We start from the raw sequence: 14088 nt of genomic DNA on the forward strand, positions 1-14088 counted from the left end.
TGTGTGAAAGGAGATGTCAAGTTTGGGGGATGAACATTGGGAAGTCTTCTGCAAGAAAAATGTGTGTCTTTGGTTCCGAATTAAACCAAAACCTACTTTACCTTGGTGTTCTTGCTCATCTTGCTGTCAGAGAGGATTCTATAGCAGTACCTTTATTTTCAACATCAGCATGTTCAGCTCAAGCCAGTGGGAAATGCAGGTTTTAAATGTCTGAATATAAAGTCATTTATGATACTGATACTTCTAGTGATTCTGCTGGTACTGGTGCAGCTCCTTTAGCTGAGTGGCTTTACAGTTTTCTTTGGTATCAACATGCCTGTGGGATTGTTTATATGTCGCATTTCAAAACAGTGATAATATCTCGATGCTACCAAAACTATTGCTGTCAGCTATTGTAGGAAACAGAGTAACCGTGTCAGAAAAGAACCAGTTTTGCATGTGTATAAACTCTTTGGGCCTTTGTTCTCTTTACTTTTATGGTATTTTGTTATTTTGGGTTTAGATGTCACACAGTTTAAGAGGGTCAGGAAGAGCTGTTCCACTGGTTCCTCAGTATTGTAGAAGCTCATCCTTCTACTAATATGTTTCAGAGATTCACCCAAATGAAATGGTTCTATTTGGAAACTAGTAGGTTTGTGTAACCACTGGACTGTACAATAAAAATAATAGTAAATAGTTATTAAACTAAGTATGGAAAAGCTCAGTGCAGTAACAGAGGAGCCAACTGGATTTTGGTACTTGTAGTTTTTGATTTCCTCCACCTTCTCCTGAAGGCTCTTGCCTGAGGTGACCCATAGGGAATGCTTCATCTTCAGCCCCTTGGGTACCCACCCTGGGCATGGGCTGTTTTTGATTAATCTTTCATAGCCTTCCCAGCCCTTACAGATAGCTGCCCACAGTTTCCAACTGATAGGTGCTCAAGTGTAAGAGTTGGTCTTTGTAAGGGGCATCTGGTGATTGCGATCAAAGAGAGGGTGAGCAATGCTTGTAAGGTTTGGAAAAAGCTTTCATATTCCTGTTTGTTTTGCATACTTGCAGTGTTGGTTTTTTTATTATCCTTAATGTTATTACCATTCTATAAAAATATTGTGAGGGCTTTCTTGTAATTATAGTGGGAGTTATACATTTTTAATGGAGTTTAATGTTTTTTCCATACAAATATACAGAGCCATTTTTTTCCTCAGGCTATGAACATTACTCTCATTTGAATCAATACATTTCAACTGTTAAATATGTCAGAGTGTCTGTTCTAGCAAAGAAATGCCACCTTTTGGAGCCATAAAATACAGTGAATTGAAAGCTGACACCTAATATATTTTTCATTGGATACAGATGTTCAGTGCAAAACTCATTCTTTCAGCTTTCATAAATGAGAACAGAACTAAGATACTTCAGCTTAGTGCACAATATGCAGTGACCGAGCTGCTAATGTTGTTTAGCATTTAAAAGAGTATGAATGTGTTGTTAAATAGCAGAATGAGATAGAAGAATTTTCCCATGTCTGTTAAAGGAGAAAATAGCTCTAAATATGTTTTAGGCTTTTTAATGTTTGAGTAGTGAAATAATAAATCTGCAAATCATGGGCCAGAATAGATATGTAAAACATTTATTTTTACCTGTATGAATTTTTTTTTTTTAGTTTGGAAAGTATAATCTTGAGTAGGTTAAAAATACTTGAAGTATTTTTTTTAGAAGAAAATGAGTTTTTTCCAAAATGCAATACTCTAAAGTAAAACAGTTCCTATAGCTGTGATTGTTCAAGTTGAGCTTTCTAATGGCTTTATACCCCTTGCCAAAAAATGCTGATGGGTAAATAGGAAAATATGTAGGCTAGAACGGTGATAAAGGCTGTTGAGGTGCTGGGATGGTCAGGGGTTTCATCTGTTGGCTACTATAGTTTCGAGTTCTGGCTTCAGCTGAGCTGGAGGCACTACTGAAATATTGGCAGTTATGCACAAGCTGCCACTGAATGTCTGCAGTGCTGCTACTGCTCTTATGCCTGGAGAAGTCATTTAGGGATCCAGGAGCTATAAAGTGGGCTATATGGCAGAGAGAATTAAGGAAGAATAAAAAAATAAGAAAAAAAAAAAAAAGGGGGAGAGGAGGGAGAAAAATCTTCACATTAAGGATATTTCTGAAATGGAAATGTGTTAGGAAAAAAAAAGCTTCAATTCAACTGAAAATGGAAGTTTGCTGTTGTATCTGAAGATGATTTGCTGCAAAAATCTTTATTTTAGGTTTTTTATTTTAACTGACCGCATTGAAAAGCTAACATTTTTTTGCCCAAAGGATGCTGAAGTCTCTAACAGTTTTCAGGCAAGGGCCTTGAGAAATGATAGGATGGTTAGCGTTGGAAGGGACCTTGGAGTTCAGGTAGTTCCCTCCTCAACTGTCCTTTAGCATTTTTCTAAAAATACTGCTTTGTAAGACTGTGATCTTCAGTGTTGTGGCACTCGCTGTCAGATCACAATGTACCAGCAGTATATTGCAGAAGTAGAATAATAACTTTGATTATCTGCTTAATATTTGTTCCTTTTGCATGTTAATTTTCACCTCTCTTCTGAGTAAAGAGCTATGGAAAAAGTTTGTTTGTTTTTTTTTTCCCCCTAAATATGCTTTCCTTAGGTGTTTTTTTGTTTTTTTTTTTTTGTTATTTTTTTTTTTTATGGAAAGATGTTGTGAACCTGTTCTAAACAGAATCATGCTCCAAGTTTCCAGGCATCTCATGGAAAGCAGATTTCCCCAAACAAACTATTTTGCTGGTTTAGTCAGGCAGCTGCTTGGTGGCTAAAAATCTGTGGCAGAAACACCCGACCAGCAGTGGACAGACTTTGGCCTGTTGTCCTGCTCGGAAATAGGTCAGTTTGGAGCAGCAGGAGTGGATCTGGATGGGATCAGGAACTACAGTCATAGCATGGTTTGAGTTGGAAGAGGCCATAAAGATCATCTAAGTCACTCAGTTTTTCAAACTTTTAATTTTTTCCTTTTTTTTTTTTTTTTTTTTGGCAGGGTAGATAGAATTACTGATGGTTGCTGTCTAACAGCCTATGAAAAATCATAGCATCTACTAGGTGGAAAAAAAAACTTTAAGATCATCAAGTCCAGGCATTACACCAGTACTGCCAAGTCCACCTCTAAACCATGTCACTAAGAGCCTCAATGAGTTGATAGTGTTACTCCTGTCCCTGAATGGCGTACATAAATATCACCAAAAATAAAGCTGTGCTCATAGGAAGGTCAATAATTAGTGCTTGATGCTCTCTTGAAATTAGTAGAAGAGGCAGAAAAAATACAGCTGGTAGTCTAAATAGTGTCCAAAGAGAAGGCAAATTTTCCAATAGAAATGTGAAAATGGAAAACCTGCAATAACAGAAAGGAATATTTTTATATGGAAATGCCGTTAAGATCCTAGAAGTTTAGTCTAGGGTGGTGAATGATTCCCATTTCCTCTGGATTGTCCAGCCTGCTCAGAATGCACATCACATCGTGGGACTCCTGTCATCACTTCCACCAGGAGGAGGTAATTACGTGTAATGGAAGGTCATCTGGTCTGCTGTAGCCAGGGAAGGCCATCTGTGGCAGCTGAAGTACAGTGCCATCTAGCATGATGATAATTGAGATATGTTGAAATCTAATTATTTTGTCTTTGCTCTTTGGGTGAAAAAATCTTAATTTGCGTGGCAAGTAGGTCTAGTTGAAAGTGTCCCTCCCCATGGCAGGGGGTCGGAACTAGATGATCTTTATGATCCCTTCCAACACAAACCATTCTAGGGTTCTGTACTTCTTTTACAAAATAAGCTATTGCATGTTAGCAACTCTTCCGCTATAGCTATCCATGCACACTGGTGTGAACTATACTTCCTCATCTAAAGCAGTATGTTAAAAGCACTGGAATTTCATAAGTAAAATGAGATCTGTAGAGTCTGATGTGCTAGAATTACTTTTCAGATAGCATGTACCTTCCCAAAGAAAGGATGTCACTTCTGAGAAATTTGCTGTATGTCTACTGGTAAAATAGGAGTGAGGTTATTCAGTAAATATTCAGAGTAATGCAAGTTTTTCAGTTCAAGCATATTTCAAATTGCTGCCAAGAATTCCACTGATTTCTCTTTTTACACAGATGCGGATATACTTTTGCACACTTTCTGCCATCTTAACTTTCTCTTTGCTGTTCAGGTAGAGAAATAACAGCAGAAACCTTTCTGGAGAAATTGGATAATGGTGCCTTGCTTTGTCGGTTAGCTGAGACCCTGCAGGAGAAATTTAAAGAAAACAGCTTTGATGCAAACAAGCCTGGCAAAGTAAGTGTTGGTAAATGTTTTAGCATGTGTTATCAGTATCTGAGCTATCTGTTTGGTACTAAAATTTCTTGTGCAGTTGAGTGATTTCATTTGTGAAGGCTCTGCAAATGGGCAGGGAGGTAATTGCTGTGTGTAGAAAAATTATAATATCAAATTGAGGGAATTAATACTTCTTGGGTATTTATTAAAGTAACTATGAGAGGCAAGTACTCCAAAAATTACTTGTGTGAAGACACAGAATGAGGTCTAGCAGTGTGATGTGGTAGCTAATCGAGAAAATATGATCCTTGTATATATTTGCAAGGGGAATATTAAGTAGCTGTGGGAGGTACTTCTTACTCCATAAACGGCTCAAAGGAGGCCAATAATAAAATTCTATAGTTGGTTCTGGTGGCTGGAGTTTACAGTTCATGTTGGTGTACTGGAAGGTGTTCAGTCAAGAGTTGCAGGGATGATGTGGAAAGTGTGACCCTTCAGAAGATACCCAAGATCTTTGCAAAAATCAGGTTAACATCTTGCTTGACCACAATCACCCTTTCACTTCAATGATTTTCATAGAACAGTGTTACTGGGAGAAATTCAAGAGTGCAACAAGTTTCTTCCTGGGAGAATTTAAGTGATTGACATGTTAATGCATGTACTGTGAAAGTGTTTTTATTTTACTTGTTCAATTCAGATACATCTTCCTTGAAAGGTAAAGCAGGCAAATACACAGGTAGAAAAAAGCCCAAGAGCAGAAATCACGTACTGCATCTTCTGTTCTTGATGTTTTCGTAACTACTCTGCAGCAGAAATTAGGGCACAGCATAAATTTTGTCAGCAGTTCTGAGAACCCACAGCCTTGTGTCAGCTACAGCTGTCTAAGTTGTTTTTCTTGGTTTCAAGCTAGTAATTGTTGTTGCAGAAGAAATCGTCTGCACTAAGATAGGCTTTAATCATTGTTAACCTTCTGTGGATTGGGGAGTGTAAGGGGGTGTGTTTCGCTTGCTTGGGTTTTCTGTTTTTCTGAAGAAAAAGGAAGTGATAGCTGGGAAAAAAGATAAGAACTAAAGTGGAGAAGGAAGGAAGCCTTTCTCCGCAAAGGAGGAAAAGACAGCTGGGACTCATGTTTCATATTTCAAATTATAATCAGAGTTTGGTTAGTAGAATTATTGGATGACTTGAGTTCCTGTTTGTAATATGGTCCAGCCTGTCTTCACCTAAGGGGTGGCCTGTGAGCGTCATGATAGTTCCCAAGCTGAGAAAGCACTTATGGCAGTCTTCAATTGAGCCTAGGAACTAGCTAGGCAGAAAGAAATGTTACTTCTTGGTTTGAGTTTTTTCTCCTCAGCAAGCAAACAAACAAACAGAAGGTGCCATTATTGACAAAAACCGACTAAAAGCTGACCTCTGTCATTCAACCTCTATCAAAATGGATGAAGTGCTTTTTTACCCATATATAGCTTTGAATTTTGTTAGAAGCAGACTGATAGCAAATGAGTGGCTGCCAGAAGGATCAGCTTGCAGGCGGCACCAGGTTGCAGCTGAGTGAGCGACACAGGGTAAGGCTATAGATAATGAGGAAGCTGTAGTCCTGTGAAGTCCCTCTGCAAGCTTGAAGATTTGGTCTGTTTTTCTAAGTGAAGTTTTTCCTTGTAAGTGATCTATTTCTTAGATGGCAAAGCTCCATAAAATCCGATGAGTTTAGTTTTGTCTTACTGGAAGGTGATATCTTCTGTTCTGCTTGATATGTGCTACTGATCACGAATTTACTTGTGAGCTCTTGGGGGCTGTCTGGCCAGTTTAGCACTCTAGCAACACATGTAAAAAGACATTAAAAACTAATATTGCTTACACTGACTCTTGTCTGTACACTTGACTGATGTTTGCCATAATTCCTTAAGTTCATATTGCAATACTCTACAGAATGGCAGAGGTTAAATCCTGTTGCTTCTGGGTTAACTGCTTGTGCAATGTGTTTCTAGTCACTATAGGTTTTGCAGTTTGTTTCTGAACAGGACTTCATCATTCTCTTTCTTATTAGGAAGGACTTAACTTTCTTCAGTTTTCAGGGACCCCTTAGGTCAGCATCACACTTTTTTGAGTGTGAAATAAATCAGAAAAGCATAAACCAAAGAAGTTGTGCCTCCCAAAATACTGTGTTTTCCAAATCTGGAAGGAAGAAGCTGGTAGAAACCAAGCTGATTTATGAACTGGTTGGAAATATCTTTCCAATGAGTGTTAAAATGTACCTGGGTTCAAGAACACAGTGAGTAAGGCAGTGGAAGAGAGATCTCTTGAAAGGCTGAACACACAGGAACCTCATCTAGGTGAGGAGGTCTCTAGCTTAAAATAGTTGGAGCTTGAGAAAGTACTGAAAGGTGTAACATGTTTGCTATGGTCTAAGTTCTTAGCTAGATACTTATGGCCAGTCTGCAGCTGGGTTAGGTGAACCTTTAGTTGGCCTCATAGGGTCACTCTTATGTTCTGTGCATTATTGCTTCTTGAGAGTAAATCCCTTGGTGGTTGTGCAGGTGGATAGTGGCAAATCTGTCCTTTCACAAGGGTCAAATTTCAAAGAAGTTATTCTAAATTAAGTATGTACTTTTCATTTCTGTCTAAAGATGCCTCTTTAGGATGTTAGCAATCCCTGCGGTTAAAAATAGTACCTGACTCTCATTGGGCTTTGGAATCTGTTATCCAGAGGGAGTAATATGTGATTGAGAGCACTGGGGTTTGGCAGCCTCTGGTGCCACTTGCATCATCTCTCCTCATTGGCATTATAAGCTTAATACCATAGTAGGCGCTTTTGAGTATTATCACAGATGGCCTGGATATGTCCTGCACCAACCTGCCTCCCTAATCTTGTGGTCTTTGATTTGTTAATCATTCAGTAAGAAGTTATTAAAAGCATTTCAGTTTATAAGTATGAAGTATTTAATAACTGTTCATTTCAAAGGATCTTATGCACGAGGTTCTTCTGCAAATCCAAGATGACTATAATCTTCATTGTTAAAGCAGCAAAACCATATGATTGTGAAAACGTTGTATCTGATCCATTGTTTCAGACAGACAAAGCTTGAGTTTGAAATGGAAATTTTAGACAGGGAGGGCAGTATTAGACTGGTGTAACTCTATGACATATTTGTAAAGAAGTAATTTTTTCCCCTTTCTGGAGGTTTTATGGTCACAAATAGATATAGTCATGTACATTTATAAAATGACAAGGGGATGAGAGATATCAGTCTTAATAAATGCTCAAGATTTGTGTGATACTAAGTTGTTAGAACTACGTGTGCTGCTGCTGCTAATGGTCTACTATCTGGAAACTACAGACTTATTATCATAGCAGGAGTTATTCCATAAAAGTGGTTCATGTCACAGGATGGTATTTTGTAACTTTCTCCCATTGGCTTGGATCTCATCTCTGTGCTCTCCAGACAGTATTTTAATTTTCCTGACAGATAGTTAATTTGAGAGTTTCACAGCTGTACAAACAAATTCAGAGCATCAAGGCATATGCACTACGCACAGAGCCCACCATTTGCTCGGGCTTAGTTTAGTAAGCTCATGAATTAAGATTTTTAAAATAAACATAAATAATTTTTCTTAATAGTTATCACCATTTTAATAGAGCATAGTAGTATGCCCACCATCCTTGAAGCTGCAGATACTTTTATGAACATTACACTTTTCAGTGTTTTCATGGCAAATGAATGCAACCTGGCAAACAGGTTGAGGATGAATCATCCTCTCTCTGCATTTTGAGAGGTTAATCAGCTAAATCTCAACTCAAATGTCTTTTAGAAATACTTTGAATTTGAGATTCCAATTCATTATTCCAATCTCATCTTCAAGAAGCTGGGATCTAGGTTAGATTTGGCCTATAAAAAAATAGAAGTACAAAGGAAATCCAGATGCAAATATTTGATAAGTCCTAGGATGTTTCATTCAAATATGCATTTAATTTTATTATTTCAGTGGGATCTGGTTTAATAAGGTTAAATTGAATGTGCAGTGAGGCAAAGCTGTTGTGTGGAAAGCAGAGGGCGAATTTTGCTCTTGGATGTGCACATGCACTTCCACTGAAAGTAACTGTGAAGCATCCATTTCTCCTCACAACATTCAGGTATTTCCTAACCTTGAGAGGTTCTGCCCACATCTTACCCCAAGTCCTAGTATCTGAAGTGTACTTTATAGTTATTCCATATCCAAAGCTTTCACTTGCTCCTGGGAACTGTACTGGTACTTGGTTGGTGTAGATCACTGTCACAGCGTTGGCTTCTCAGAGTCATAGAATCATAGAATAGTTAGGGTTGGAAAGGACCTTAAGATCATCTAGTTCCAACCCCTCTGCCATGGGCAGGGACACCCCACACTAAACCGTGTCACCCAAGGCCTCATCCAACCTGGCCTTGAACACCGCCAAGGATGGAGCATTCACAACCTCCCTGGGCAACCCATTCCAGTGCCTCACCAGCCTCTCAGTAAAGAATTTCTTCCTTAGATCCAATCTAAACTTCCCCTGTTTAAGTTTGAACCCATTACCCCTTGTCCTGTCACTACAGTCCCTAATAAATAGTCCCTCCCCAGCATCCTTATAGGCCCCCTTCAGATACTGGAAGGCTGCTCTGAGGTCTCCACGCAGCCTTCTCTTCTCCAGGCTGAACAGCCCCAACTTTCTCAGCCTATCTTCATACGGGAGGTGCTCCAGTCCCCTGATCATCCTCGTGGCCCTCCTCTGGACTTGTTCCAACAGTTCCATGTCCTTTTTATGTTGAGGACACCAGAACTGCACACAATACTCCAAGTGAGGTCTCACAAGAGCAGAGTAGAGGGGCAGGATCACCTCCTTTGACCTGCTGGTCACGCTCCTTTTGATGCAGCCCAGGATACGGTTGGCTTTCTGGGCTGCGAGCGCACACTGAAGCTGGTTCGTGTTCATTTTCTCATCGACCAGCACCCCCAAGTCCTTCTCCTCAGGGCTGCTCTGCATCTCTTCTTTGCCCAACCTGTAGCTGTGCCTGGGATTGCTCTGACCCAGGTGTAGGGCCTTGCACTTGACATGGTTAAACTTCATAAGGTTGGCATCAGCCCACCTCACAAGCGTGTTGAGGTCCCTCTGGATGGCATCCCTTCCCTCCGGCGTATCAACTGAACCACACAGCTTGGTGTCATCGGCAAACTTGCTGAGAGCTCACTCAATCCCACTGTCCATGTCACCGACAAAGATGTTGAACAAGACCGGTCCCAACACCGATCCCTGAGGGACACCACTCGTTACCAGTCTCCAGCCAGACATCGAGCCATTGACCACAACTCTTTGCATGCGGCCATCCAGCCAGTTCTTTATCCACCGAGTGGTCCACCCATCAAATTGATGTCTCTCCAATTCAGAGACAAGGATGTGGTGTGGGACAGTGTCAAACGCTTTGCACAAATCCAGGTAGATGACGTCAACTGCTCTGCCCCTGTCCATCAGTTCCATAGCCCCATCCTAGAAGGCCACCAAATTGGTCAGGCAGGATTTCCCCTTAGTGAAGCCATGCTGGCTGTCACCAACCACCTCCTTGTTTTTCATGTGCCTATCACGCAGCTTTGCCTAAGGTGAGATTTTTTGGCCTTGTGAGTGCACTTTCAAAGTCATGTTATGCGTATTGAGAGTTAGAATTAAGGGATCTAAACTGTTGTTTGTGATGAAAGGGTTTTTGCCCTTAATTAACTTTAATATTGAACCTGCATCTCAGGGGTGAAACAATTCAGCAGTTTCACAACTGAAAGCTCATGGTTTGTTTTAAATTTCAAGATATTTGTGCTTCTAAGGACAGTCATATCTATCTGTGGAAGTAGATGGTGAAGGACTTGTGTCTTGACTTGTGAATTCTATTAACTACTTTGAGCACTTTGACTACACCATTGCTGTCCCATTTGGTGAGCTGTGATTAGTATCAGGTAGTTCCTATTTGGAAAATAAATTGATATTTGACTCCACTTGTTTACAAGAAACATGAACACTCATGGTTCTCTAAATGCGAGTAAGAGACGGACCTTCATTTGTGAATCTGCTGCTTCAAAGAGCATTGTGTCCCCTCTGCTATGGGGCCATAAGCAAATGTAGGGAAGCTGGCCTTCCTAAAGAAGAGAATCTGGACCAATGGGTTAGGATTTGAGTAATCTCCAAACCAGTGAGAGTCAGGATGGAGTAACAGCTCTGGGATTGCTCTAACAATTTTTAAGAACAAAAGGTATATTTATGCTTGTTCTGTCTTTTCCATCAATGATGTGAATGGAGAAGTTAGCAGAATCCTGGAGATTCACAAGGAGTAACAAGTGCCTCTGAATCTCCAAGACATGCATCATCAAAGCAAGCTGAGTGTTTGGCAGCACTTTAGAGATGAGGCAGTTTTGTTTTAGAAAATCTCATGAATCTTCATTATGATACATTATCACATAGGTAAAGTGACAAATGAACATGATACTCTAACCCTCATTTGTAAGTAATCTGGTAGGATCCATTCGGGTCTTGGACAAAGAGAGCCACTTATACAGATACTGTAATGTTAAATTGTTATTTTGGTTTGCTGAAGACCATACACATAAATGATAGAAGGTATAATATATATAACATGGTGTTAGTGTACTTTCATAGAATCATAGAATTTCTCCTAAATTGATTAATATCAAACCAGGAAGAGAACTAGGGAAATATTTAATACTTTCCCAAGGCAGCTAGCATGGCTGGTGGGCAGCAGGCAGGCTGTGCTTGGCAGAATTCAGGAGCTGGTTTAAGATCTAGCTAAACCTGAATAAAGTAGTAAAGACCACAGTATTTTTGAGCTCTTAAAAATGAGGAGGCTAGTAAAAAGCTGTTGGGGTAAATATTACAGTTAACAAAATCAACACTGAAGCTCTTTGAGCTTCACTTAATGGAGTTGTCAGAAAGTGGATGTACGTTGAAATTATTCAGGATAGTAAAATGCAAAAAAATAGGCAAAACCACAGAACTTTCTTTTTCTTCAAGTAGAAAAGGTCCTGCCCTAAGAAAGTCTTCCTCTTGACAAATGATTGAGGTGCTGTGCAATGAAAATTAGGAAGTTTATAATTTCCTTTTACTTGGTCTTTCTGAAATATAGTAATACTTTTTGATTATTTACTGCATCAAAGTATTCTCAATTAAGAAAATGATTAACATTCCTAAACAGAATCGGGTATGTGTGATTGCTATTAGACCATCCATAGGTACAGTAGAGAGAATTACTTAAATGTTTTTTAAATTTGAAAAAGATATGAATTTTCATGCCTGGAGGTGTAACTCAAGTTCAGATGGAAAGGGCTAAGAATAAATTTTCTCTTCTATATTTTGTCTGCTTTGAAGTATTTGCCTTTGAGATATGTGGATCTTGCTCTTAGACCATGGATGGCCAAGCTGAAAGTCTGATCTAATCAACATGATGGTTTTATTTTTACTGTAGATTTCAGTTTCTCAAGGTTACATGTGTCTTGTAGGTATGGATTCATCCAGGACAGATGGATTCCCAGCAAATACAATATTCTGTAAGCTTGGCACCTTGAGCCTGTCTGTCCAAGGTAAAGAATCCTCAGCTATAGCAGAGCCCTGTGCAGGTGCTCTCTGTAAGTTACAAACTGAGTTTCCAGCTCAGAATTGGATGAATGTGGTTAGGCTACGAACAGATTCTTTGTGGTCTGGGGCAGCAATTTGCTTGTCTGCAGACTTGTCCTTTCTGGAGACTTTTGTTTTGGAGGAGAAGCCAATGGAGCCAATTTCTAATCATATACAATATGGATATGGCCCTCAGTTCCTTAGGAGGGAAAAAAAATGAAAGTACAGCATTGTCTTTTGGTGCATTAATCTTTATAGTGGCAGACTGATGTGGATATGAAAGGAAAAGAATCACCTTGCAAAATGACTCTTAAGTGCTAATCCATCTGGAAGAAATCATTTCCACAAGAATAAAGCTGTTTGTTAGAGAATTCCTTGTACCTTTCTCAGACATGTCAATAGCTTGCTGAGCTCATGTTCAACTGGATTGCTACCAGATTTCTTGCAGATATTGTAAGATTTGCCTGTAACAGGTCATGTGGACAAACCCGGTATGCCTCAGCAAATAATTCTTACAGCTAAAGCTTTTCTGCTTACAGGAGGATTGCATGGTAGGATGGAGTTTTGTGCTCCCCCAATGCATAAAATGAGATTTCTGAAAATTGGGACTATTATGTGGTGGTCTACTTGGCACCTGCCAGGTGAATACATTGAAGAAATTCTTAGAAGCTTTTAGTACACTTCAAGCCTTGCACTGTGCTGGAGGCAAAGCTGCATAGTCCTGCAGAAAGCACTGAGACTCATGTCTCTCCAGATTGTTCTTCCTGCTGATACTCTTTGTCCTATGGGAAGCATGGGTTGTTCCCTTGTTTGGATGGTGCACAATTAATTTGTGTGAACTGGCCTTGCTGTCATCAGTGAACCTGAGGCAGGGATTCTCTTGCATACCCTCCCTCCGTTTCTACTTGACATAGCAGAAATAATCAGAATTTACATCTTAAGGTAATTGTTATGGAAAAAGCAACACTTTTGAAGCAGTTAATTCTTGTTAGCTTCTGCTTCGGAAAATATAATAATGACTCAGACTGGAGATCAGGTTAAGAGAGAACCAAACTTTGATTTCTCATAATATCATTTTAAATAGAAGACATCTCAAGTTTCTGTCAGAGATTTAATTAACATTGGTTTTGTATGGAATACTAAGACTTGGACACTTAATAAAATTTTTATTAAACCTGCAAGTTTTCATGACAATTTTACCATTACTTCAGTCTAGACATTGCAAATAGAGATACCATATTTTCTGAGAGAAATACATAAACAGCCATTTTGAGATTTGCTGGATTTTTCTCTTACATGAAATGCATTATAACATTCCTATTATTTATTTTGTTAAATCTTTAAAGCAAACTAAAAATGCTTGGTTTAGGTCATAAAATCACAGGTTGGTTTGGGTTGGAAGGGACCTTAGAGCTCATCCAGTTGCAACCCCCTGCCATGGGCAGAGACACCTTCCGCTAGAGCAGGTTGCTCCAAGCCCCATCCAACCTGGCCTTGAAAGCTGCCAGGGATGGGGCAGCCACAGCTTCTCTGGGCAACCTGTGCCAGTGCCTTACTATCCTGAGATCCATCTCAGTCTCCGCTCTGTCAGGTTAAAGCCATTCCCCCTTGTCCTGTCTGTACAGACCCTTGTTCAAAGCCCCTCTCCAGGTTTCTTGTCAGCCCCTTTAGGCACTGGAAGCTACTCTAAGGTCTCCCTGGAGCCTTCTCTTCTCCAGGCTGAACAAGTCCAGCTCTCTCAGCCTGTCTCCAGAGCAGAGCTGCTCCAGCCCTCGCAGTATCTCCATGGCCTCTTCTGGAGTCACTCCAAAAGCTCCACGTCCCTCTTGTGTTGTTACCCCCAGAGCTGGACACAGGACCTGTGGTTATGGCATGGGGGGGAATGGTGGGAGAGGTAGCTTTCTATGGGGCTTTTTATTTTGACTATTAGGAGTAGTCTGGAACAGAAAGGTAAGAAAGGAAACAGAAAGGTTGAATGGAAATTAGCATATATTTTTAAAAGCTTGAGAAAATATAATTTAGACCAACTATCTTCAGCTTAATTGTGGAATTCTTAGGTCAAACTTAGTTTTAGTAGTTCCTAGGGAATAATGAATAAGCAAGAACTACAGAATGTAGTCCGTTTACCAACGAGTCTTGAACTTAAGATAATGAGAAGAATTTTCTAAAACAATGGGAACAGTGAAT

At 39.8% G+C, this 14088-nt stretch overlaps 1 protein-coding gene across 1 annotated transcript in view; it reads left to right on the top strand.

Moving 5' to 3' along the window:
- The window catches only part of GAS2 (growth arrest specific 2), a gene marked incomplete at its 3' end in the record, with an annotated part of 82896 nt that overhangs the window by 4650 nt on the left and 64158 nt on the right, over positions 1 to 14088 (top strand). Inside the window, exon 2 of the mRNA XM_080619491.1 lies at positions 4177 to 4301. Within this exon, the coding sequence (XP_080475617.1) occupies positions 4177 to 4301 (125 nt within the window). The remainder of the gene's footprint in view (positions 1 to 4176; positions 4302 to 14088) is intronic.

Source organism: Psittacula echo (genome assembly GCF_963264785.1).
Source record: "Psittacula echo genome assembly, chromosome: 5".
NCBI lineage: Eukaryota > Metazoa > Chordata > Aves > Psittaciformes > Psittacidae > Psittacula > Psittacula echo.